This window comes from Bos grunniens, chromosome 24 (genome assembly GCF_055505025.1).
Source record: "Bos grunniens cultivar Pamir isolate PY7600 chromosome 24, Bosgru_T2T1.0, whole genome shotgun sequence".
In the NCBI taxonomy this organism is placed as follows: Eukaryota; Metazoa; Chordata; class Mammalia; order Artiodactyla; family Bovidae; genus Bos; species Bos grunniens.
In genome coordinates, this window is record NC_141188.1 from 23,085,281 (window position 1) to 23,109,357 (window position 24,077).

The 24,077-nt window shown below is 42.7% G+C and overlaps 2 protein-coding genes across 3 annotated transcripts in view; one reads left to right on the forward strand and one right to left on the reverse strand.

Annotated features, from left to right (window-relative positions):
• GALNT1 (polypeptide N-acetylgalactosaminyltransferase 1) overlaps window positions 1-12,504 on the reverse strand; it is a 124,060-nt gene extending 111,556 nt beyond the window's left edge. Inside the window, exon 1 of one of the 2 annotated variants that reach the window (XM_086372740.1) lies at window positions 12,367-12,504. The gene's annotated coding sequence lies outside the window, so the exon portion shown is untranslated. The remainder of the gene's footprint in view (window positions 1-12,366) is intronic. The other variant, XM_086372739.1, reaches the window with a different exon arrangement.
• Window positions 1-13,641, forward strand: part of LOC147345936 (uncharacterized) — a 44,440-nt gene extending 30,799 nt beyond the window's left edge. The window contains exon 2 of the mRNA XM_086372741.1: window positions 12,367-13,641. Within this exon, the coding sequence (XP_086228867.1) occupies window positions 12,367-13,048 (682 nt within the window). The 3' untranslated portion in view covers window positions 13,049-13,641. The remainder of the gene's footprint in view (window positions 1-12,366) is intronic.
• Window positions 13,642-24,077: the final 10,436 nt, after the last annotated feature.

The following is a 24,077-nucleotide window of genomic DNA, read 5'->3' on the forward strand; positions in this document are numbered from 1 at the left end:
TTCTTCTACAGCTCCAGTGACTAACTTCTCTCTTTCCTTCACTCACTGACAAGAAAAACTGATTCCACCTCTGAAAATGCACCAATATGTTCCTATACATACAGTCAACTAGACCGGTGCACCTCAGGTACTACCTCTAGTCTTAAAATAAAAATCACCCAATTACACACATATCAAAGTTGAATTCGGATGTCAATCAACAGTCCCATCAAAATCAATGGCTCTCTACTGTCCCCCAAATAATGTGATCTTCTTCTGCTTGGCATTCGAAGCCTCTCAATCTTGCCTGAACTATCCTAACCAGGCAGTCTACTTAGAGTTTAGTGGTTAAGACCATAAACTCTGGAGCCAGACTGTCATGTAAAGGCACAGAAACAGGGATGAGTGCAGATACCAGCTTCACCAACTTCCCTGGGCTGTGGTCCCTTCATCCTTCATCTGAAGGACGGGATAACGGGAAGAGTATTAACCTCCAGGGACTGTTAATAGATGAATTACAATGAAAACTAAGAAACAGACAAAACAACAGATTAAATGACTAGAGCACTTAGCATAGTGCCCGGCACTGATCAGTCTACCAGCATCGCGTCCTGTGTGCGCTGTGTGCGCCTTGTAGCAGCGTCTCCCGCTGTCAACAGCCTACGTCCCAGTCTATCTCAACCAACCTGCTGTTCCCCTGATACTCCCCAAGCTTCCCCTCGTGAGGTGGGAGCCCGCAACAGCAGCTCATCAACACTGGCTGGTAAGCCGCCAGCACTGCACCCCTTCCTCCAACTCAGAGCATTTCCAGTCAAAAGCTCCTACCACCAAGCCCCCTTCTCTCGGGGGCGTCCTTACAGCTCAAGTGCTGAAATGCGCCAGAGGCTGCTTGTCATAGGGCTCCAGCTCTGCGCAAAGATGCCTTGTCTACCATTAACCGTCTTCTTCGTCCCTCTCTTTTCTCACCCCTCTCCCAAGTTTCCCATCAGAGACCATCTTGCAACCCTTCTCCATTCAGAGTGGCAAAGCTGTTTTTGTTCTCTTATGGCCCTGATTCTGGGTAAAAGTTGAAGTTCTCATGCCTGCTCTCCCTGCAACAGGCCTATTTCATTAGGATGTGTTCTCTTTGCATGGAAATGCTTAAAATAATTAAAACTAATTCTGCAGCCTGACTATGAGCAGAATATGGACTTCTCTCTGAAGTGGTCAGACCTCACTTAACCCTCTACAACTCCTGCCATGCACAGGGACTTGTAAATACTAATAAAATGTTTATTGATAACTCACTAATCCCAAGAGATGGAAAAATGAGATTACTAGAAAATTTTACTCGCTATTTAACCTTAAGATAAACAATAAATTATAAACTGCAGTGTACAATTTCCAAAGCCCAATCCAATAACTTAGCATGTGGCGTTACCAACAAATGCAAATTCTACTTCTTTTTATAACTAAACTGATACTTAAAAAAAACTTTTTTTTTTTTTTTTTTTAACAAAAAGGAAGTCGTAACTACTGAGGACATAAAATCTAGCAAAAACAATGACATCTAAACCTAAGGAACTGTTTTCAATTCACTTCAAGGCTCCCCAGAAGGCTTTATCTAGTGTCCCTTGGTGTTTGTCCCACAGCTAAGGTTGTCAACCAGAAGACTACACACCAGAAACCTATGCTTAGACATCTTTACAGAACCCATGATTTACAGAACCATCATACATTCTCCATGTAACATTAGAAGTTACAATGACTGTAAAAGATTCTTATAAACATGCATAGGAATTTATTCTATAACTTATGACATTGTATAAGAACCCTAAAAATTAAAGGAGAAATAAGACATATAAAATCAGAGATGCACTCTGAACTCTCATTGCTAATGTTACATCTGCCCTAAAACATTCCTTCTCCTTAAGGACTAAAAGGGTTTCACATTGAAGATGTCCCTACAAAAAGACAAGGAAAATGGCAGAGGAGAGCCTGAACTGAATGACTGATCACTGACTTCTAATTTCAAAAAGAATCAAGTAGTTATACCCTAGGCAATGCTAGTCAGTGTGGTCCTTAGACACTCCACAAGGAGTGAGTACAGAGACTGAGAGTAAAGACTCAGAAACTCTGACAGCTACGTTACAGAACTGTACATCCACTGAATCTAAAACTACAAAACTGGCAGTTATATATTGTACATTTTTTATTTCATTTTTCTTGTAATTCATTTTTTACATATGTTAGAAAAGAACTGGCCCAGGACAAAAACTGGTTGTCAGGGACATTTGCTTCCCAGAAGAAACAAATGTAATAAAACTCATAAATGAGGAGAGAAGGCAAAACCTCAGTCCCTGAAGAACAACCCAATGGTGACTACCCTGGGTCTCACCTTTGCTCCTGGACTTGGAGCTGAAGGAGCTGGCCAACTGGAAATGCTAACAGGCACAGACCACCCCCCCCAAAAAAAAAGCCCAACAAAAGCCTGCTCTCTCTAGCCAAAGGACCAGCAAAGGGACATCCTAGCAAGACAGAAAACTCTACAGGGGGTTGGTGGGTGGGGGGAAACACTCTACTCCAGACAAACACCATAGAAAAAACTGTGGCCCACCCAGGCCAACAAAGGTAAGGTACAACAAGCTCAGACTTCCATATACTCACAAGCTGTAACAAGGCACCCCGACCCCCTCCACAATGGAGTGCTGCTGAGAAGGCCAAGTGGAGCACCCAGGCTGGTAACAAGGCACCCTTCCACACCATGTGCCCTGAGAATCCTGGACCTCTAACCCCACCTGGCCATAACAGAACACTCTCTCTACTTCTTAGGTCAAGGGAAGTCAAGGGGGGAGCCTGTACTTCTACTATACCTAGCAGTAGCAAGGCTGCACCACATGGCATCCCCTACCCCTGATGGAGAGAGAGGTATCAAGAAAAGCCAGCTACAATGAAGGCTTAAATAAGATCTAGAATTTCATAGCATATTGTGAAAATTTCCAGGTTTTAATTAAAAAAAAAAAAAAAAAAATCACTCTCAATACCAAAAGCCAGGAGGACTCAAACTAAATGAAAAAGACATCAGCAGACACCAACACTAAAATGACAGAGATAGCAGGATTATCTCAGAATGATTATAATGCAGCTATGACAGAAATGCTTCAACGAGAAATTTCAAGCATGCTTGAAATTTAAAATAAATAAATAACCTCAACAAAGAAAGAGGAGATACAAGAACAAAATGGAAATTTCAGAGCTGAGAAATACTGCAATAAAAAGTTGATGAACTCAATAGCAGAATGGAAGGGACAAAACTGGAAGACACAGCAATAGATATTACTCAATCTGAACAGCGGAAAGAAACTAGAAAAGAACTGCCAGCCTTAGGAACCTGTGGGACCATAAGAAAAGATCTACCATCTAAGTAATTAAGAGTTGAGAAGACAGAGAAGAGAGTGGACTGAAAAAGTACTCAAGTAATGGTGGGACTTTCCTGGTGGTCCAGTGGCTAAAACTCTGAGCTCCCAATGCAGGGGCCTGGTTTCAATCCCTGGTCAGGGAACTAGATCCCACATGCCACAACTAAAAAAAAAAAAAAAAAAATCCTGCATGCTGCAATCAAGATGTAAGACCCCAAGAGCTGCAACTAAGACCTGGTACAGCCAAATAAATTAATTAATAATTTTTTTAAAAAGAAAAGAAAAAATAGCAAAAACTTACCGAATTTGGCAAAAGACATAAACTTACAGGTTCAGGGAGTTGAGTGAATGCAAACAGGATAAACCCAAAGGAATTCAAACCAATATTTACTGCAATTAAGCTGAAAACTAGAAGTAAAGAAAAAGTCCTGAGGATGGTGAGAGATAAATGATAACTTAAATACAGAGGAAAAACCTGCAAACACCAGGTTTCTCATTAAAAACCGTGGACGCCATACAACTTCCCTGGTGGTCCGGTGGTTAAGACTCCAAGTGCAGGGGGCATGGGTTTGATCCCTGGTCAGGGAGCTAGGATCCCATGCGGCGCGGCACGGCCAAACAAAACAAAAGCAAGAAAAGAGTAGAATAAACAAGGCTGTAATTTAGGAAACAAGGAAGGAAGAAACCATAGAGGCCAGAGGTAAATGGTACAACAGTTTTTAAGTGCTGAAAGAAAAGACCAACACAGAATCCTGGGCTTCCCTGGTGGCTCAGTGGTAAAGAATCCACCTGCCAACGCAGGAGTCACAGGTTCCATCCCTGATCTGGGAAGATCCCACATGCTGTGGAACAACTAAGCCCATGTGCCACAACTATTGACCCTGTACTCTAGAGCAAAGAAGCCAAACTACTGAGCCCATGTGCCACAACCACTGAAGCCTGCATGCCCTAGAGGCCATGCTACTGCTGCTGAGTCGCTTCAGTCGTGTCCAACTCTGTGCGACCCCATAGACGGCAGCCCACCAGGCTCCCCCGTCCCCGGGATTCTCCAGGCAAGAACATTGGAGTGGGTTGCCATTGCCTTCTGCAATGTATGAAAGTGAAAAGGGAAAGTGAAGTCACTCAGTCGTGTCTGACTCTTCTCGACCCCATGGACTGCAGTCTACCAGGCTCCTCTGTCCATGGGATTTTCCAGGCAAGAGTACTGGAGTGGAGTGCCATTGCCTTCTCCACCTAGAAGCCATGCTCCGCAACCAAGAGGAGACACCACAATGAGAAGCCCGTGCACCGTAACTAGAGAGTAGTCCCGACCTCTGCAACTAGAGAAAAGTCCACACAGCAACGGAGACCCAGCACAGCCAAAAATAAATAAATAAAAATTAAAACGAAAAAAACACAACAACACACAGTCCTATACTCAAAGAAAATATCCTTCAGGAATGAAGAGCAAAATTGAGTCATTCTCAAATGAAGAAAAACTAAGAAAGTCTGTCAGCAGCAGACATACCCTTAAGAAAGGCTAAAGAAGTTCTTAAAAAAGAAATAATAAGGGAAGGAATCTTGAGACATCAGGAGAAAACACAATACGCAAAAATATAGAAAAAGAGGCTTCCCTTCTGCCCTTGAGTTTACTCGTTTATGTTTGTGAAAGCAAAAACTATAACAGTGTCTAGGGTGCTTATAAATGTTTTAGAAGAAATACATACAATCGTATTAAAATGAGTGAGGATTAAGCGATGCACAGGGAAGCAAAGGTTCTGGTAAAATGATGACGCCGGTAGACAGCAATTAGCTACATATATATAATGTAATACTTAGAAGAAGTATACCAGTAAAAATATTTTTAATTAAAAAAACCCATACAAAGAAATACACTCAAAAAAACAGTATGTATGTGTGTGTGTATGTGTTCAGTTGAGTCCGACTCTTTATGACTCCATGAACTATAGCCGACCAGGCTCCTCTGTCTATGGCATTTTCTAGGCAAGAATACTGGAGTGGGTTGCCATTTCCTTCTCCACAAAAAACAGTATCTATAAATTAAAATGGAATTCTACAAAAACAAAAAACAAAAACTCAAGTAACCCACAGGAAGCTGAGGGCAGAGGAGGAGGGGGGCAATATTCAGAGAAACAAAAAAATGGAGGGAATAAACAAAAAGTTAAACGTCAGACTTAAGTTCTAACATCAATAATTACATTCAATGTAAATGGTCTAAATGCCTCAATGAAAAAGACAAAGATTGCTAAAATCAATTAAAGAAAAACAACCCTACTATATATATGCTGTCTACAGGACACAGTTCAAACAAAACAGTTTAGGCAGGTTGAAAGTAAAAGAATGGAAAAGGATATATCATCCAAACAATAAAGGAAAAGCAATCAAAGAAGAAGAAAGAAAAGTAGTGGCTATGTTAATATCAAAGTAGAATTCAGAGCAAAGAGAATTACCAGAGACAGAGAAGGACATCATGCAGTGACAGAAAAGGTAAAGCCACCAAGGAAACACAGCCACCCTAAATGTGTATGCACCAGAGAACTGAAGAATATGTAAAGCTAAAAACGGATGTAACCTAAAAGGAGAAACAGACAGGGGACTTCCCTGGCAGTCCAACAGTTAAGACTCTACCTTCCAATGCAGAGGGTGCAGGTTCAACCCTTGGTAAGACAGCAAAGATCCCACATACCTCGGGGCCAAAAGACCAAAACATAAAAGGGAAGCAATATTGCAACAAATTCAATAAACACTTTAAAAACAGTCAACATTAAAAAATAAAAAAGAAACAGACAAATCCAAAAATACAGTTGGAGACTTCAATACCCCGCTCTCAAGAGTTGACAGAACACTTAAGCAGGAAGGTACAGAAGAACTCAACACCATCAACCAACATTATCTAATGAACATTTATAAAACACTCCAACGGCAGAAAAAACATTCTAGTCAAGTGTCCACAGACCATATACCAAGATGGAGCATACTTTGAGTCATAAAACAAGCCAAAACAAATTTAAAAGAACTGAAACATACAGAGTTTGTTCTCCAACCACAACAGGATCAAAGCAGAAGCCAAAACCAGAAAGATAACAGTAAGATCTCCAAACACTGGGAAGCTAAACCACACACTTCTAAACAATCCATGGGTCAAAGAAGTTTCAAGGGAAATAAATACATATATTAAACTGAAAGAAAATAAAAACACAACATAAAATTCATGAGACACAACTAAATCAGTGCTTAGAGGAAAATTTATAGTGCTAAAAGCCCCCATGAACATAAATCCAGAAAGTCCTTTACAAATTATTAGTCATTAAAATTCAACAACATATAAAAGAGATAAAAAACCAAGTGGGATTTATCCCAGGAATGCAAGGCTGGCTCAATTAAAAATCAATCAAAATAATCCATCATATCAATAGGCTAAAGAAGAAAAACTACATGACCATAAAAATCAATGCACAAAAAGCACTTAACGAAATTCAACACCCATTCATGATAAAAACTCTCAGAAAGACAGGAATAAAAGGGAACTTCCTCAACGTGATGAAGAGCATCTACAAAAACCCTACAGTTAACACTAAACTTAATAGTGTGTAGCATAAATGCCCAACAGTCAGCTTTTTTGGTTATACAATATAAATGCCTAGCATTAAGCTTCTGCTTGCCCGGGCATCCGAAGACATCCATCTTGAATAAACACACTGCCGGATATACAAGATAGAGTCAGGCCACCTCACCCATAAAATTCGGTTTTTTGTTTTTTTCCGAGAGCTCTGTAGATCAGATAACTGACCATTTGATGGTTTGCTTTTCCCTTCCTGTGTCCTAATTCTTGCTCTTACATTTTACATTCACCAAGAGAGAAGCCACAAAATCCCAGGAACCTCACCATCAGCCACAATGAAAGCAGAAGCCCAATCAGCACTCTCTACCCACAATCCCACTGTGAGGCCTCAGGCGTGCCATGCACCCTCCTCCAGGTCCTGTAAGTAATAAACCTCTTCTTTTCCAAGTTCCCTGATGGTTCTCACTGAGGTGTATCTTACAATCATGGTAAGAACCACCAGAGCCAGTCGAGACACAACACTGGCTCCAAAAGGGGGAAAGTCTGGGTGGGGGCTCACCAGAGGCCCAGGTGAATGCCCTCGGTCATTTCTAGCCAATGGCGTCACTACGGACTGCCTGAGACTGACCCAAAACATAGTGAAAGACTGAATGCTTTCTCCCTAAGATCAGGGACAAGGCAAAAAGGTCTTCTCTTACTATTCTTCTTAAACACAGTACTAGAAGTTTTAGCCAGTATCAATAAGAAGAGGAAATAAATAGCATATAGATGGAAAAGGAAAAAATAAAACTGTCCCTATGTAGACATGACAAGGTTGTCTATTTAGAAAATCTCAAGGAATCTACCAAAAAACTCCTGAACTAATAAACGGGTTCAGCAAGACTGTAGCATACAAGATCAACATAAGAAAGTTATAATAATATTTCTCTATACTAGCAATGAACACATGGATCCCGAAAAATTTTAAACAGCAGTTGCTCAAAATACAAACACTTATACATAAGTCTAACAAAAACCCAACAAAATTTAACAAAACATAGACTTGTATGATAAAACTACACAATGCTGATTAAAGATATCAAGGACCTAAATAAATGGAGAGACATACCATGTTCATAGATTAGAAGAGACAACATAGTAAGACATCAATTTTCCCCCAAATGATATACAGGTCTAACGAAACTCCTATCAAAATTCCAATAAGACTTTTTTGTAAATATAAACAAGATTATTCTACAACTTATATGGATAGGCAAAGGAATGAAAAGCTAATACAATTTTGAAAAAGAAGACTGAAGTGGGAGGAATCATTCCACACCCACTTAAGACTTCTTATATCCCACAGTAACCAAGACTATAACATTGGAGGAGGGACAGACACATAGATCAATAGAACAGAATAAAGAACCTAGAAACAGACTCATACACATACACTCAACTGATTTTTTTTTACAGATACAAAAACAATTCCATGGAAGAAAATGTTGCCTTTTCAACCAACAGTGTCACAACAGCCAAAACTGGAAGCAACCAGATGCCCTTCAACAGGAAAATGGTTATAGGAACCATAAAAGTACATCCATATTATGAAATACTACTCAGCAATAAAAAGGAAGCAACTATTGATATACACAGCACTTCTCTTAGTCTCCAGAGAATTATGCTGGGGGGGGAGGGCGGAGACGTGAATTCCAAAAGGTACTTATTATATGATTCCATGTATAAAACATTTTTGAAATGACAAAATTATAGAATGGAGAACAGATGAGTGATTGCCAGGCCTTAAGGAGTGGATAGAGCAGGAGGGAAGAGGGTATGGTTATAAAAGAACAACATGCAGAAAGCATGCGGTGTTGGAAATGTTCTCTATCTTGACTGCATTGATGACACCGTCATAGTGGCTGATACTGCACTACAGTTTTACATGATACCACTGGAAGCAACTGGGTAAAGCGTACATGGGATCTTTCTAGATTATTCCTTGTAAATGCATGTGGATCTGCAATTATGCTCCACAAAAACAGTTTAATTTAAAAAGCCCAAAACTGGACCTTCACTCACTGCTCTAAGATTCATTACCCAAATGTCAACACTTCAGAATAGGTCCACCTTTGTAACAACCCCTTATCAACCTTGGCTTTGTGGTCGACTGAGGATGCGTAGTTATAAATGTAAAACATTATGCCTACCCTCAAGCATCATACACTCAAGTAGCGAGACGAACATGGGCATAAATCAACAGTGAAAGACTTCATAAAGGAGATGGGATTTCAGCAAAGCCTTGAACAAGAGACAGCACTTCCACAAGTGCAAGTGCACAGGGGGACATTCTGGGTAGAAGAAATCACGTATAAAGACGCCAAGCTAAAAATAAGCACCTATGAAGAAAGGGACATGTGTGTGTCGTGAGATAACACAAAAGATGGACTAAGCAGTGTGGGGTAACAGTAGAAGGCCCCCAAAAGCCAGAGCAAGGAATGCAAATGTCACGTACCAAAAGAAGACTTCTTCACCAACCCAGCCAACCAAAGGCAGCAGCCCCCCTGCCCCAGTCTCTCCAACACCCTTCACCTTTTCTTTTTAGCACCCTGCACAAGTTGTAATTATCATGTATTTCCCTGCACGTTCATCTAATGCTGTCTCACCCCAGTCATGGTGAGTACCTAGCGGCACTGGATCTGATACGCAGGAACTGCCCAGCACACATTAACCAAGTCAATGAACCAACAGTCGGTACTCGCTCCTTGTCCTCTTCTGCGCAGCTGCCTGTCTTCTTTCCTCCATTGTCTGTCACTCTGTGCAGCTTGGTCCCTCTCTGACAGCCTACCTCTTTTAGTTCATCCTTCCTTTTTCCTTGCTCCACCTCAGCCCAGTTCTCAACCCACCATAAAAATAAAAACAGTGTATTTTAAAACAGGGGTTCACATTTGGAATGTTAACACTCTTTTCAATCTCAACCAAATAAGAACCTATCCCAAAAATCTGCTACTGAAAACCGAGTACTACAGTTACAAGTTGTTACAGAAGCATAACAGATTCATATATTACATAAACAAACAAGTAAGAGCTATTCCTGTCATGGCCTTACTCTCCTGAATATGAGATGCTTTGCCCAGAACTGATGATCCTATCTGGTCCATGGAAAGCTGTCCACTGAAGACAGCCAGGACAGTACTCCTCAAAGCTACCAAGGTTACACAGAACAAAAGCTGAGAAACTGCCACCGACCAAAGACTGAGGAGCCATGACTTTAAATGCAATGTGGTGCCGTGGACTGGAGCCTGGAATGGAAAGAGGGCACTAATGGAAAAATTGGCGAAATCCAAATACAGTCTGGAATTTAGTTTAAAAACAAAAGACACAAATATATATATACACACACACACACGAGCACATATATATATGGTATTAACAAACAAGACCCAGATTTATAAATATTATTTTATATTATTAAAAAGAGAAAGAGATGGGGCACACAAGGGAACCAGGAAATGAAACTTAGGTCAGGGTACCTAGGGGCTTAGAGCTGAAAAGCTACATGTAGATCTACCTTCATTTTGCTTCTGGTGCTATGCTCTTACCTGATGCCCTGAAAATTACTTGGCCTGAAACTGCTTGGAATTAACTAGTTCTGACTTCAGAATAGGCTCATTAATATACACAACAAGCATTTATTGAGTGTCTACTGTTTACCAGGCACTGTAAAGTTTTTGGGAATACACGGCTGGAAAAGACACAGAAACGGAAGACACCCTCTCTGCTCCCATACAAGCTGACTCTCTACTGCAGAAGCCAGGCATTTAACAAGTATCTGCGTAAATGATGAGTATTTCCAGGCCTTTCAAAGTTGGCTTCAGAGTCCTACCAAACAATCCATCAGGACATTTGCTAAACCCAGTTATCACTGGTGTTCTGAATAAGGCCTTCAATGTGAAATCAAATCACTTGAGATCTGATATCTGTATCACCTGTGACCTGCTAAATCACTTTAACAGAAACTCATTCAGCTGACGTGGTTTGTGACCTGAGATTCGGCATTTCTTCCAAACTCTCAGAGGACAGAGATGCTGCTGGATCACAAACCACATCGAATTAGCAAAGCAGTGAAGGTACCACAGAAAGCATCCCTCAAACTATCATGTAAAATGCAAGCTCTGTAAAGCCAAGGACATTTTGCCTCTTATTCACCACAGTATACCCAGGACTTAAAACTGTGCCTTATTCATGGATAGCACTCAATAAATATTTACTGAATGAACAAATGGATATATGGTCTTAGACAAGTTCAACAGTAGCCACTGGTCACATGTGGCTACCGAACACTTGTCACGTGGCTAGTGACTTTTCAAAACTTCAATTTTAATTAATTTAAATAGCCACATGTGGTTAGTGGCTACCATAATGGCCAATCTAGGTCTAGACACAGATGTGATGTCAAGAGCCCTGGATTAATAAGACCTAGGTGTGAATTCCAGCTCTCCTGCTTTAGCTTGTGACCTGGAAAGTTACAATGTCTCAGGGCCTTAACTTCCTTCATTTGTGAAAGGAGGACAAAATACCCCCCACCCCAACACCACCTCCAGCCTCTCAGGGTTCTTGACAAGAATTGTTACAGGTCATTGTATTAACCATAAAGTATCGTCTCTGCCCTCCAGAAACACTTCACAATCACAAAGATTACTTTGACCATTGCCCACACTTGCCAAAAAATGTCAAGTCCGCTTGGTTAGCTGAGTGGCTCTGTGAATGAGGCCAAGGTCATAAGTTCGAAGGAGGGGGGACCTTCACGTAGCAAGGTTGACCAGGTAAGACAGGCAATGACACTGCAAATCATCACAATTCCTGGCAAATCTTTAAATGGGCATTGTATTGATTATGGATGAGTAAATGACATTTCATTCATTCATTCTTCCAGGAAGCGCTGCCACATTATCTAAAGCCCGCTACTTCCCATCCACAGACATTTGCTAATTGGGCCGGGTCCTCTTCGCGGGCAGAGGGCCGGGAAGCCCCCACCTCCGGCCGCCCGCGTGTCCTCCCCTCCTCCGTCGCGCGGGCCCGGCGAGGGTCAGCCTGGCACAGCGGCTCCAAGTACCACACCGCCGGACCGAACCAGGAGCCATATTTAGCTGTATTTTTTGGTCAATAAAACAAACTTCCGTCTTCTAAAGAAAAACGGTCCCAACTCAATGTCAAACTAGGACGGAAACTCGAGGCTCGCCGCAGCTGCCAACCAGAGACGCCGCGTGTCCAGCAGCCCCCGAGTCCCCGACCCGGACCCCGCGCCTCGCGCGCCCGCGCCCCGGCCACGGCCGCGCCGGCCACAAAGGGACGGGAGACGCGGACGCGGCCGGGCCTCTCCGCCTCCTCCCGCCCCGCGCCAGCGGCCGCGGCTCCGGGACGGCCCGGGCGCGGGCGGACACTCACCTCGCTCCGCGCGCGGCGGCGGCGGCAGCGGGCGCTCCTCGAGGCCGGCCCCGGCGGTCGCGGCGCGGTCCCGCGGGCCGCAGCGCGGGCGCTACTCTCGGGCCGCCGTCCGCCGCGCCGCCTTCTCGGCCACTGCCGGCGGCTCCCCCGGCGAGCGGGCGGGCCCGGCGCGGGCCCCGCCTCCGCCGCGCCCGCCCCCGCCTCCGCGCCGGGCCTCGCGGGCTCGGCGCGCTACTCCGGGCGGCCCCGCATGCCGCCGCCGCTGCCGCTCGCACGGGGCCGCCTCAGCGCGGCGGGCCGGGGCCGCAGGGCCACCCGCGCAGGCCGCTTGGGCGCGGTCCTCCCCGCGCGCGCGCGGCGTGCTCGCGGCGGCGGCGGCCCGTGCGGCTGCGCGGGGGAGGCGGGGGCGCCGCGCGCTCACCCGGATGCGCCGCCCCCGTCCCTGCGGCGAGCCCACCTCGGGGCCGCGGCGCTTCCCTCGGGGCCCTGGAGGTTCCGGCTCCTCCGCGCCTCTGCCCCCTGCCGGTCCGACCCGCCGGGAGGCGCGGAACCCGAGCCCCGGAGCGAGGGGTCCCCGGGCGAGAGGCTGGGGCTGAGACGGGCTCGGCCGTGCCGTCCGGGCTGGTGGTCTCCACCTGAACCTGGGCACGGACAAAGGGGCCGCTACCGCCGCCCCAAGTGAAGCACAACTCGGGCCGTTTCACGTCGAGCAGATCGCGGGGTGGGAGGAAAGGACGGTGCCCTCATCGCGCCGACGAGATCCTCTTATCGAGCCCCTGGCTGCTTCTCACCCGCGAGCTGCAGCAGAGGACTCGGAGCTGGAGGACGGTCAGCGGCCCCTCGGCCCGGCCGTGCTGAGCTCTGCGGCCGGCGCCGGGGATGCAGGAGGTTCTGGACCCAGGGTGGGCGGCGAGAGGGGGGGCCCCCGACCAGCACAGCCGGAAGAGGCAGCCAGGCCTTGGGGGTACTGAACAGCCGCGGCCCCCCGCAACGCGGGTAACTGGGGCAGTGTCTCCCGCGTGGTGCTGAGAGGGGCCCTTCCACTTGTGACCTCTTGGGAACCAATCTTCCTTGGCACTAATTCCAGTACCTAGCTGTCCCTTAATCTAAGAAAAGATGCAAGCCTGGTCTTCTGCCACTCATAGACATAATAAATTTTCTACTTGAATCATTCAGAGGTTTTTGTAAAGTCTTGCCTGCCAGCCAAGAGTTGGAATGATGAAGCTCATGTTTATACTTTTTATTTTTTAAATAAAGGTATGTTCACAGAAAGAACCAAAAGGCTGGAAGCGAATAATGTTACTGAAGATTGTCTCTGGAATTTTACTATCCTATTTTGTGCTTATCTACATTTTCCAAGTAGTCTAAAATAAAAGTTTAAAGTTGCTTTTTAAAAGTACTTACATAATATTTTGAAACAAAGTGAATCATGATTGGCCTGTTAATGTACCACAAGGAAACTTCACTTTGAAGTTTGTATCTTTTTTAAAAATAACCATATTAAGGAAAAAAAACCATCTCGGGCAAAAAAGAGTTGCAAATTGTATACCTGCTAAAAAAAACTTGTATTCAGAATATATAAACAACTCATAACTTAATAAAACTAATAATCAAATTTTAAATGGACAAAAGAATGGAATAGGCATTTTACCAAAGAAAATATTTAAATGGTCAACTATAGCATGAAAAGATGTTCAACATCATTAGTCACTAGGGAAATGCAAATCAGAACCACAATGAGAAAGCTCCTCACACCCACTATAATGACTGTAATAAGACTGAAAATAGCAAGTGTTGGTGAGATGAGAAATTAGAACCCTGATCTACATTTCTGATGGGTATGTGAAATGGTGCAGCCACTTTGGAAGTTGATTTAAAAGATGCTTTAAAAATTATACATAAGAGTACCGCATGCCCCCGGTAATTCCACTCCTAGGTGGGAAAAAAAAACCTGAGAATATGTTCAGATAGCTAATTGTATATAAACTTTCATAGCAGCATTGTTCACAATACCCGAAAGGTAGAAACAGTCCAGGTGTCCAGCAACTGGTGAATGGATACACTAAATGTGGTATATGTATACAGTGATTGCTATTCAGCAATAAAACAGAATGAAAGATACATAGAACATACATGGAAGGTACATACATCACAGAGGAACCTCAAAAACATTAAACTAAGTGGAAGTAGCCAGCTGGGTAGTCATCATGGGTAAGGTTAGGCAGTAAGTATGTGTCAGCAGGGTGAAGGCAATCTTGGGAGTGGTTAATGGGGATCATAAGCAGTGGGAAGTTGCCTTGCTTTGGATCTGGTGATAAGAGCAGTACATTTGAAGCATTTCTAAGGGGCATGGGCAAGTAATGGTGACTAATTGTTGTATTAGTTTATTGATGTCTATATCCAAAAGCCCCAAATGCTGGGAGCTTACACAGTTCCTTTCCGGCCTGTACTCCAAGTCCTTTGGCGGTGGGGGTGGGGGACTTTAGCCCAGGCTGAAGAAGAGTCCAGAACAGCACATGGTTCCTCTTTGGTAGACATAGTAGAAGTGCACATGGCAAGTTGCACAAGGTCTTCTAACACTTCTCCCCACGTGTAATTTTTATATATGTGTTTCAATGGCCAAATTGAATGACCTGCCATATGTAACTTTCAAAGAAGCAGGAAAATGCAATATATCCCAACATTGTCCCCAGAAAGCAGAGAGCTGCAAAAATCTGGATTATAATGTTAATAATTATCATAAGTATCAAAATTGGAGGATAACTTTTTTTAACCTTTTATTTTGAAATAATTATGAATGCATAAGAAGTTGTAAAAACTGTACAGAGATGTACTTCATACCCTTCACCCATTCCCCCGGGTGGTTACTTCTTATAACACTAACTTATAAAAAAGCTATAAACTTGTTAACTATACTTAAATATCAAAATATCAAAACCCAGAAATTAGCATTGGTACAATGTGTGTGTATGGTTCAGTACCATTTTATCACATGTGCAGATTCTCTAACAAAGTATAGAACTATTCCATCACCACAAAGATCTTCACACTCTTCCTTCGTTAGTCACCCCCATCTATCCCCACCCACACCCTCTAACCCCTGGCAACCACAATCTGTTTTATATCTCTATATTTTTTTTATTCAAGGATGTTATGTAATAGAATTATACAGTATGTGACCGCTTGAGACTGGCTTTTTCTTTTTTGTCTCTGCCAGTTAAGCATGGACTGTGGGCCTTCCATAGAAGGTTGCCCACAGCCTTCTATTTAAAAAAAAAAAATTCTTATAATTTATTTATTTGGCTGCTTCTGGTCTTAGTCATGTCATGTGAAATCTTGTGTGTGGGCTCAGTAGTTGTGGTACTCAGACTTAGTTGCCCTGGAACACGTGGGATCATTTCCCTGACCAGGGATCAAACCCATGTCTCCTGCACTGGAAGGCAGGTTCTTAACCACTGGACCACTAGGTAAGTCCTTTTTATTATTATTATTATTTTTTTTTTTTAGACAGTATAATACACTTCCATAAGGTTTGGTCATTTTGTTTGTTTTTGCTCGCCACTTGTCAGTTGGTCTGGGGTGAAAGTGCTGGCTCCCCATGTGGTCTTCTCTAACACCACCCCAGCAGTGGGTAGAGGGGTCATGAGAGGTGCCTTCTAATGTTAGAGTGAAGGTAGGACTCCCTCTGTTCAGCCTTTAGTTACCTGGGACAGGGGTGAGGTCACTTTTTTTTTTTTTTGCAGGCTTTGGCTAGAATAGAGTGAAGTGAAAGTTGCTCAGTCATGTCCAACTCTCTGTGACTCCATGGACTGTAGCCTGTCAGGCTCCTCTGTCCATGGGGATTCTCCAAGCCAGAATACTAGAGTGGGTAGCCATTCCCTTTTCCAGGAGATCTTCCCAACCCAGGGATCTAACCCAGCTTTCCGCATTCCAGGTGGATTCTTTCCCATATGAGCCCGCAGGTAAGTCAGAATAGGGCAGTTCCTGGTGTAAACATTTTATACATTGCCCCTCTCCTGGTCCTTTGGCTAGTGAGAGCAGGCGATGCTTAGGGTTTTTTAAAAAATAGTTCTGTCATGCTCCTGGGTTGCCAGCTTCTCCAGTCCAAGACGTACAGGGCAAAACAAACCGACAGAAAACAACGCAGAGAACTCATCATCCTGTCATTCCTTGGATCCCAAAGTCCTTAGTCAATTGCTTTCTCTCTGCCTTTCAGAGTTTTCTCTTGTTTGTTTCATATACAATGTCCAGGGCTTTTACCTGTTCTTAGTGGGAAATGCACTTCAACCAAACTATTAGACAGGAACCAGAAGTGGAGAATAAAGGTTTAAAACCTAAATTAGAGCAGATTTCAGATTATTTCTATTAAAAAAAAAAAAACCACTCCCAGTTTCTTGCATTTCAGTAGGCTTTTATGAGTCAGAGACAAAAGGCAAGATTTATTGCTGGTCTATTAGGAATTCTACAGATAAACTCTGGACATTTACATGGGCTATAATCTCATATGAGAAATAACAGAGGAAATCTTGAGAACTGCCAGATCATAGACTCCATGGAGTCTGAGGTCAGCAAGCGTGAAGGAGTGGAAAAGCTGAGACATCCAGTTAGAAGAAGAAGCTGGAGGTTCTGCAAGTGAAATAGGCCTTGCACTGCGAAGCCTCGGAATGTGCCATTTGGGCACATGGTCAGTGAAGGTGAAGAACGCAGTGACAGAAATGAACCTAAAGACACTGAAAATAACAGAGTCAGACAAGTCATAAATATGATTTTTTTTTTTTTTAAGGTTAAGGAAATCAGGAGACAGGTTAGAAGCTAAAACCTAAGTCAGGAACAAAAATCATTAAGGGCAATGGGAGCAAGTCAGTTGACAGTAGATTTAGGTGGGCAGTCATCACTTGAAATCAAATGGAATGAATCTGAAAGGAAGAAAAATGGGAGAGACGATGGATTCACCGTTCAAAAGAGATAGGTGGATTAAAACAATCTGAGTTTTAGCACATGTGAATTCATTGTATTGTTAGATGACATTCAGGAAGACTCAGTGAAAAAAAGCTTGGTAACTAGCACATGGTGGAAGAGGAGACTGCAGGTCTTTTCCAGCTAAGAATGGCTTTGAGAAATTTATAAAATGCATTTTCTTGGGCCCTTCTTTCCCCCAGTTGTAGCTTGTCAGTCTTGCAGGACATCAGTCAATCTGGAGAATTATTTACACATTTTTAGCAAAGGACTGAGGCACTGCTTTTATAGATTTAGATCCAAAAGATGTGGTAACAGAAGCTTAGTGACTAATAGCAAAACCCTCACAATATGCCACACCACCTGGCTAAGTGACCCTTGAGATAGTTTCTACTAGCTCTGAGGATTCTGAATACAATCCATCTTACACTGCCCTGCTGTGTTGGTCTTCCTGAAACACCAAGTTCATAAAACCGCTCTGTCCACACGTATATTACTCAAGCCATCCAAGCCCTTCACAACCTGGTTGATTTCCACCCATCCCAGCCCTCTTGCGCACAGCTCACTCATAAGTATTCTCTGCTGCAGTCACCCCAGCCAGCTCATTGCTCCCTCTCTCCAGATTTATTATACTCTTATTTTTTCCTTGCCTTCTTTCCTCCACTTATCTTAATCCCTAAGGATTCTTTTTCAGTGCAATCTTCTTTACCTTCTACAACCTCTTCAGTAGTCTCTCTCTCTCTCTTTTTGAATTCCTATCATCTGGGGCATTTTTCCCCCCCAACAAATTAGCTGGCTCATGATATGTTATCTACAATGTTTTATGTGTTTATGGTTTATATCACCTCCTAGACAGTATGTGCTATACTTTGCACATTTTACATATGAAAATAATATATACATATATAAGGTACATACATATGATAAAAAAAATTCAAATAGGATGGAAAGGTATGAAACAAAGGCTCAAAATTTTTCAACCCAACAGCATCCCCAAAGATAACTGCCTTTAACTGATTCTTCCTGGTTGTTGCCACCCCACCTCTGCTGATGGAAATCTCCCCTGCTTCTAAATAATATAGTTCAAATTCTTGATATATCAACTTTAGACAATTGTGTTTATCAATCCTTGTGGTCGTACAAATAATCCCCAAATCGTGGTTTACAACAAACACTTACTGCAATCTCCCAAGTCACTTGGCTTGGGTTAGTCATGGGCCTTGGGCTAATGAAGTGTCTGTTATTATTTGGGATACGCTTTTCCCATGACAGAGGGCCACAGCTGAAGGAAACAATTGAAACATGTGTTACTTCTAAAAGCCTCTGTTCAGAGCTAACCACTGTCATTTCCACCCACATTCCATGTTCAAAATAATTCACATGGCCAAACCCAGAGCTCATGGGGATAAAGGAGAAATTATGTATGCCCCTCAATCTTTCCCAGCAGCAGGGTCTTTTCCAATGAGTCAGTTCTTCGCATCAGGTGGCCGAAGTTTTTGAGCTTCAGCTTCAGCATCAGCCCTTCCAATGAATACTCAGGGTTGATTTCCTTTAGGATTGTCTGGTTTGATCTCCTTGTAGTCCAAGAGACCCTCAAGATTCTTCTCCAGCACCAAAACTCAAAAGGCAAAAGGAGAAGAGGGTGACAAAGGATGAGATGGTGAGCTAGCATCACTGACTCAGTGGACATGAATCCGAGTGAACCCTGGGAGATAGTGAAGGACAGGGAAGCCTGGTGTGCTGGTGTCCATGGGGTCGTAAAGACTCAGACGTGACTTAGCGACGGAACAACAACATACGTGCCCTGTGAAGTGGCATGACAGAGAGAGTGGATGCATTATCCACTACATAGAAGAAGCAAAAATTTGGAAACAACATCCCACATATAGAAGTTTTTATTGATTTCCACTTATCGAAGATTAGGAATTGGGCCTATTAACCCCACCTCTGTCCCCCTCCTCTTTTTAATACTTTGTTAGTTGTGTTATAAGTACTTCTTCTACTAGCTTACTTTATAACTTTAAATTACAAAGAGAAAGTGCTTTTCTGGATCACTCAACTTCAGGTAGTGTCTCACAAGAGTCTTCATTATAAAAAAAATGAGGATATGTACACCCTTATACTTTTATATCCTCTCTTCTCTTTACATCTCATAATTTATATGTTATAGAGTTTTATAACATTTTCCTTCTGTTCTGGAACTATAAGTAAATCTTCCATGCTTTGTGTATAAATTGATTTAAAAAACTAAAATCCAATAAAAGGTGCTTGAAATATAAAATTGTGTACATATTTCTTGATTCTGTAGAATCAAGAAATCTAGGTAGACCTGTGAAGAAGGAAATGCACTTACACTTTTCCTAAATATGTGTAGATTCAAAAATAATATTTCAAAAACCAAGATTGAATATTTTATTTTCATTACACTCCATATGCTAGTGAGAATCATGTTACATTTGTTTTATATAGGCTGTGATTTTGCTATAGAGATTTTTTTTTTAGAAAACTTCCGTTCGCCTTACTTTTCTCTTGTTAACAGAAGAAATAATCACCTTCACTCTATCACTAAGTTTATGTAACTTTAAAAATAATACTTGTTTCTTAAAGTGAATTCATTTTCTTATCAAATGCATTTGTTTGAAAGTCATATATCTAGTTAAATAGTTAAAAGTCTTCTGTTTTATTTTGAAACAATTATCTTTATACCTGCTGCCCAACAAATAGCCTAGAGGTTCTTTTTATTGCTGTTCTGAGTTGTGGCCATTATTTTTTGGATTTCATTTCTTCATCTTCCTTTATTTTGATTTTCTTTTTTTTAAACTGGAATGTAATTGCTTTACAGTGCTGTGTTGCTGCTGCTGCTAAGTCGCTTCAGTCGTGTCCGACTCTGTGCGACCCCATAGATGGCAGCCCACCAGGCTCCTCCGTCCCTGGGATTCTCCAGGCAAGAATACTGGAGTGGGTTGCCATTTCCTTCTCCAAGGCATGCAAGTGAAAAGTGAAAGTGAAGTAGCTCAGTTGTGTCTGATTCGTCGCTACCCCATGGACTGCAGCCCACCAGGCTCCTCCATCCATGGGATTTTCCAAGCAAGAGTACTGGAGTGGGTTGCCATTGCCTTCTCCACCCATGTTGTGTTAGCTTCTGCTATACAACAAAGTGAATCAGCTATATGTACACATATACCGTTTCCCTCTTGAACCTCCCTCCCACACCTCCGGTCATCACAGCACTGAGCTGAGCTCCCCGTGCTATACAGCAGCTTCCCACTAGCTGTCTATTTCACACAGGGCAGTATATATACGTCAATTCAACTCTCCCAGTTCGTCTTACCCTCCCTTTCCCTCCCTGTGGCTGCATGTCTGTTCTCTACATTTGCATCTCTATTCCTGCCCTGAAAACAGATTCATCTGTACTATCTTTCTAGATTCCATACATATGCATTAATATATGATTTTTTTTTCTCATTCTGACTTACTTCAAACTGTATGACAGACTCTAGGTCCAACCACATCACTACAAAGGACCCAATTTCTTTCTTTTTTATGGCTGAGTAATATTCCATTGAATACACACACCACATCTTCCTTATCCATTCATTGGTCAATGGACATTTACTCTGCTTCCATGTCCTGACTGTTGTAAATAGTGCTGCAATGAACACTGGGGTACATGTACCATTGAATTATGGCTTTCTCAGGGTATATGCCCAGTAGTGAGATTGCTAGGTTTTTTTGTTTTCTTAAAGTATATACTCAAGTGATTTTTTTTCCATAAAGGGAGGAAAATGTTGAACTCTTTCAGTGTGGCTTGCAGACTGGTAAATTGGCTAGATATAGAATTCTACGCTCCAAATGACTTTCTGTTAGCATTTTGAAGGCATTGTTCTACTGTATTCCAGCCTACAGCTGAAAAATCTGAAAGCCATATGTGAAAATAAAGTGAAAGTTGCTCAGTCATGTCTGACTCTTTATGACCACCTGGACTATACTGTCCATGGAATTCTCCAGACCAGAATACTGGAGTGGGTAGCCTTTCCCTTCTCCAGGGGATCTTCCTAACCCAGGAACTGAACCCAGGTCTCATGCATTGCAGGTGGATCCATTACCAGCTGAGCCACAAGGGAAGCCCAAGGATACTGGAGTGGGTAGCCTATCCCTTTTCCAGCGGATATTCCTGCCCTAGGAATCAAACCAGGGTCTCCTGCATTGCAGGCAGATTCTTTACCAGCTGAGCCACCAGGGGATCCGTCAGCAAATGAGTTGTTTTTGCTCTCAAGAAGCTTCCAGAGTTTCCTCTTTAACTTAGTATAGTCAAATTTCATAAGAATATGTGTGTCCACAATAAGTGCTGTTCAAAAAGCAGTCAACTATTTAACCAACAAGCATTTTGATGTCCTATTACATGATCAACAGTGTTGAAGATATGTGCGGCACATACAAGAGGAACACAGTTATTTCTCAGAGAGCTTCAATGTACAGGAATACATTTGTGGTCGGGAATAAATCTCGACTCTTACATAATGGATTCTTAAATAAGCCAAGTTGCATTCAGTCATTTATTTTGTGTTTGATGAGGCTGTGTACAATAAAAGCTATTTATTTTTCCACCTTCTGGTAAAAATATTAAATTCTGTGACTTTGTGAGGAGGAAATAAAGTTAGCCATTCCTTTGTGCTATTGCCCCCTTTTGCTGAAAGCTGCCTTTTGTTTTCCTGTCTGAAGTTTCCTTTTCTTCTAATCTTCCATTACCGTCATTTAAAAATAATTATTAAATATTTTAAATATTTAGTAAGTGACTAAGGCAATGGCACCCCACTCCAGTACTCTTGCCTGGAAAATCCCAGGGATGGGGGAGCCTGGTGGGCTGCCATCTATGGGATCGCACAGAGTCGGACACGACTGAAGTGACTTAGCAGCAGCAGCATACAGTTGAAATTCATCCTTTTTATTCCCTCTTTTTGGTTTCTCCTGCAACTTGATCACATTTACAGTGAGCTTCTCACTGGCTTGGTTTGTCTATTGCTATACTTTCTCACAGGATCATAGCACTCACATCCCCTAACCTAGATATCTATACCAACAAAGAAAACAAAACCAAGACCATTTCTTTCCTTTTCTTGTGGGTATACTCCTAGAGCACTTAAACCAGCAGCCCCCAACTCATTGGCACCAGGGACTGGTTTTGTGGAAGACAGTTTTTCCACAGATGGGGAGCAGAGTGGCAGGGAAGGCTTCAGGATGATTCAAATGCATTACATTTATTGTTCATTTTATTTCTATTATTATTACATCAGCTCCACCTCAGATCATTGGGTATTAGACCCCGGAAGTTGGGCAACCCTGACTTAGACCATGAAGGCCAGATTTCTGCCATTACAGTGAGTAATGACATGATCTCCTTTTAAAGTTGATGAGAATAAATGAAATATGACTGGAAAAAAGGACCCAAGATGGTTTCTCCTCAAAGTAAGGTGAGAACATTACCTCCAAATGTCTTTATAATCTGTGTCACCAGTTTCAAGAAAAAGACAATCAAGGAATATTTTAAAGAAATAGATACTTAAAAGCATGGAGAAAGAGCTCACTTCTTTTATACTACATCCTTGAAATATCTTAAATTCATGTTTCTCAATTTTTAGTGTGATTCAGACTCCTCTGGAGATGCTTGTTAAAAATAGGATTCTCTGGGTCCCACTGCTGGAGTATCGTGGAGCAGGTAGAGCAGGTTCTATCCACTCCCAGATCCAGACATCTTCCAGGAAATTTTTTGAGATTTTTAGGCTAGATCTTGACCAAGCAGTTTAAAACCTGAAGATCTGTATTGCAAAAGAACAGCTGAATGCTATTGCCAAACAGTTGCCACCCACCCCACCCTCAAAATGTGTCGAGTATTCTGAAGACTTTGCCGTGTTTATCTTTCTTTGCATATCTGTTAGTGACTCAGACAACTAACTGTTGTTTACGAAGTGAGACAAGGTAGGACATTAATATTTTCCTTTGGGAGTTTTCTCAACATCCCTTTCAGACAAATGATTGGAAGATAAATCTTGAAGCAGAGGAGGTTGAAGCCTGAACAATGTACACATGTGTCTTGTTTGGTCGCTAAGTTGTGTCTGATCCTTTGCAACCCCATGGACTGCAGCATGCCAGGCTCCCCTGTCCTTCTCTATCTCCAGAAATTTGCTCAACTTCATGTCCATTGAGTCCATGACACTATCTAACCATTTTATAATCTGCTGCTGCCTTCTCCTTTTACCTTCAATCTTTCCCAGCAGAAGGCAGAAGAAGGCAGAGGAGGCAGGAACAGATTGTGCTGTGCTGTGCTGTGCTTAGTCGCTCAGTCGTGTCTGACTATTTGCAACCCCATGGACTATAGCCCTCCAGGCTCCTCTGGCCATGGGGATTCTCCAGGCAAGAATACTGGTGTGGGTTGCCATGCTCTCCTCCATGGGATTTTCTCAACCCTGGGATCAAACTCAGGTCTCCCGCTTTGCAGGTGGATTCTTTACCATCTGAGCCACATCACTCAGTCATGATTGAGTCTTTGTGAACTCATGGACTGTGGCTCGACAGACTCCTCTGTCCATGGAATTTTCCAGACAAGAATACTGGAGTGGGTAACCATTACCTTCTCCAGGGGATCTTCCTGATCCAGGGATCAAACGCAGGTCTCCTGCATTGTAGGCAGATTCTTTACCATCTGAGTCACCAGGGAAGTCCTCTTTCCCAGTATCAGGGTCTTTTCCAATGGGCCT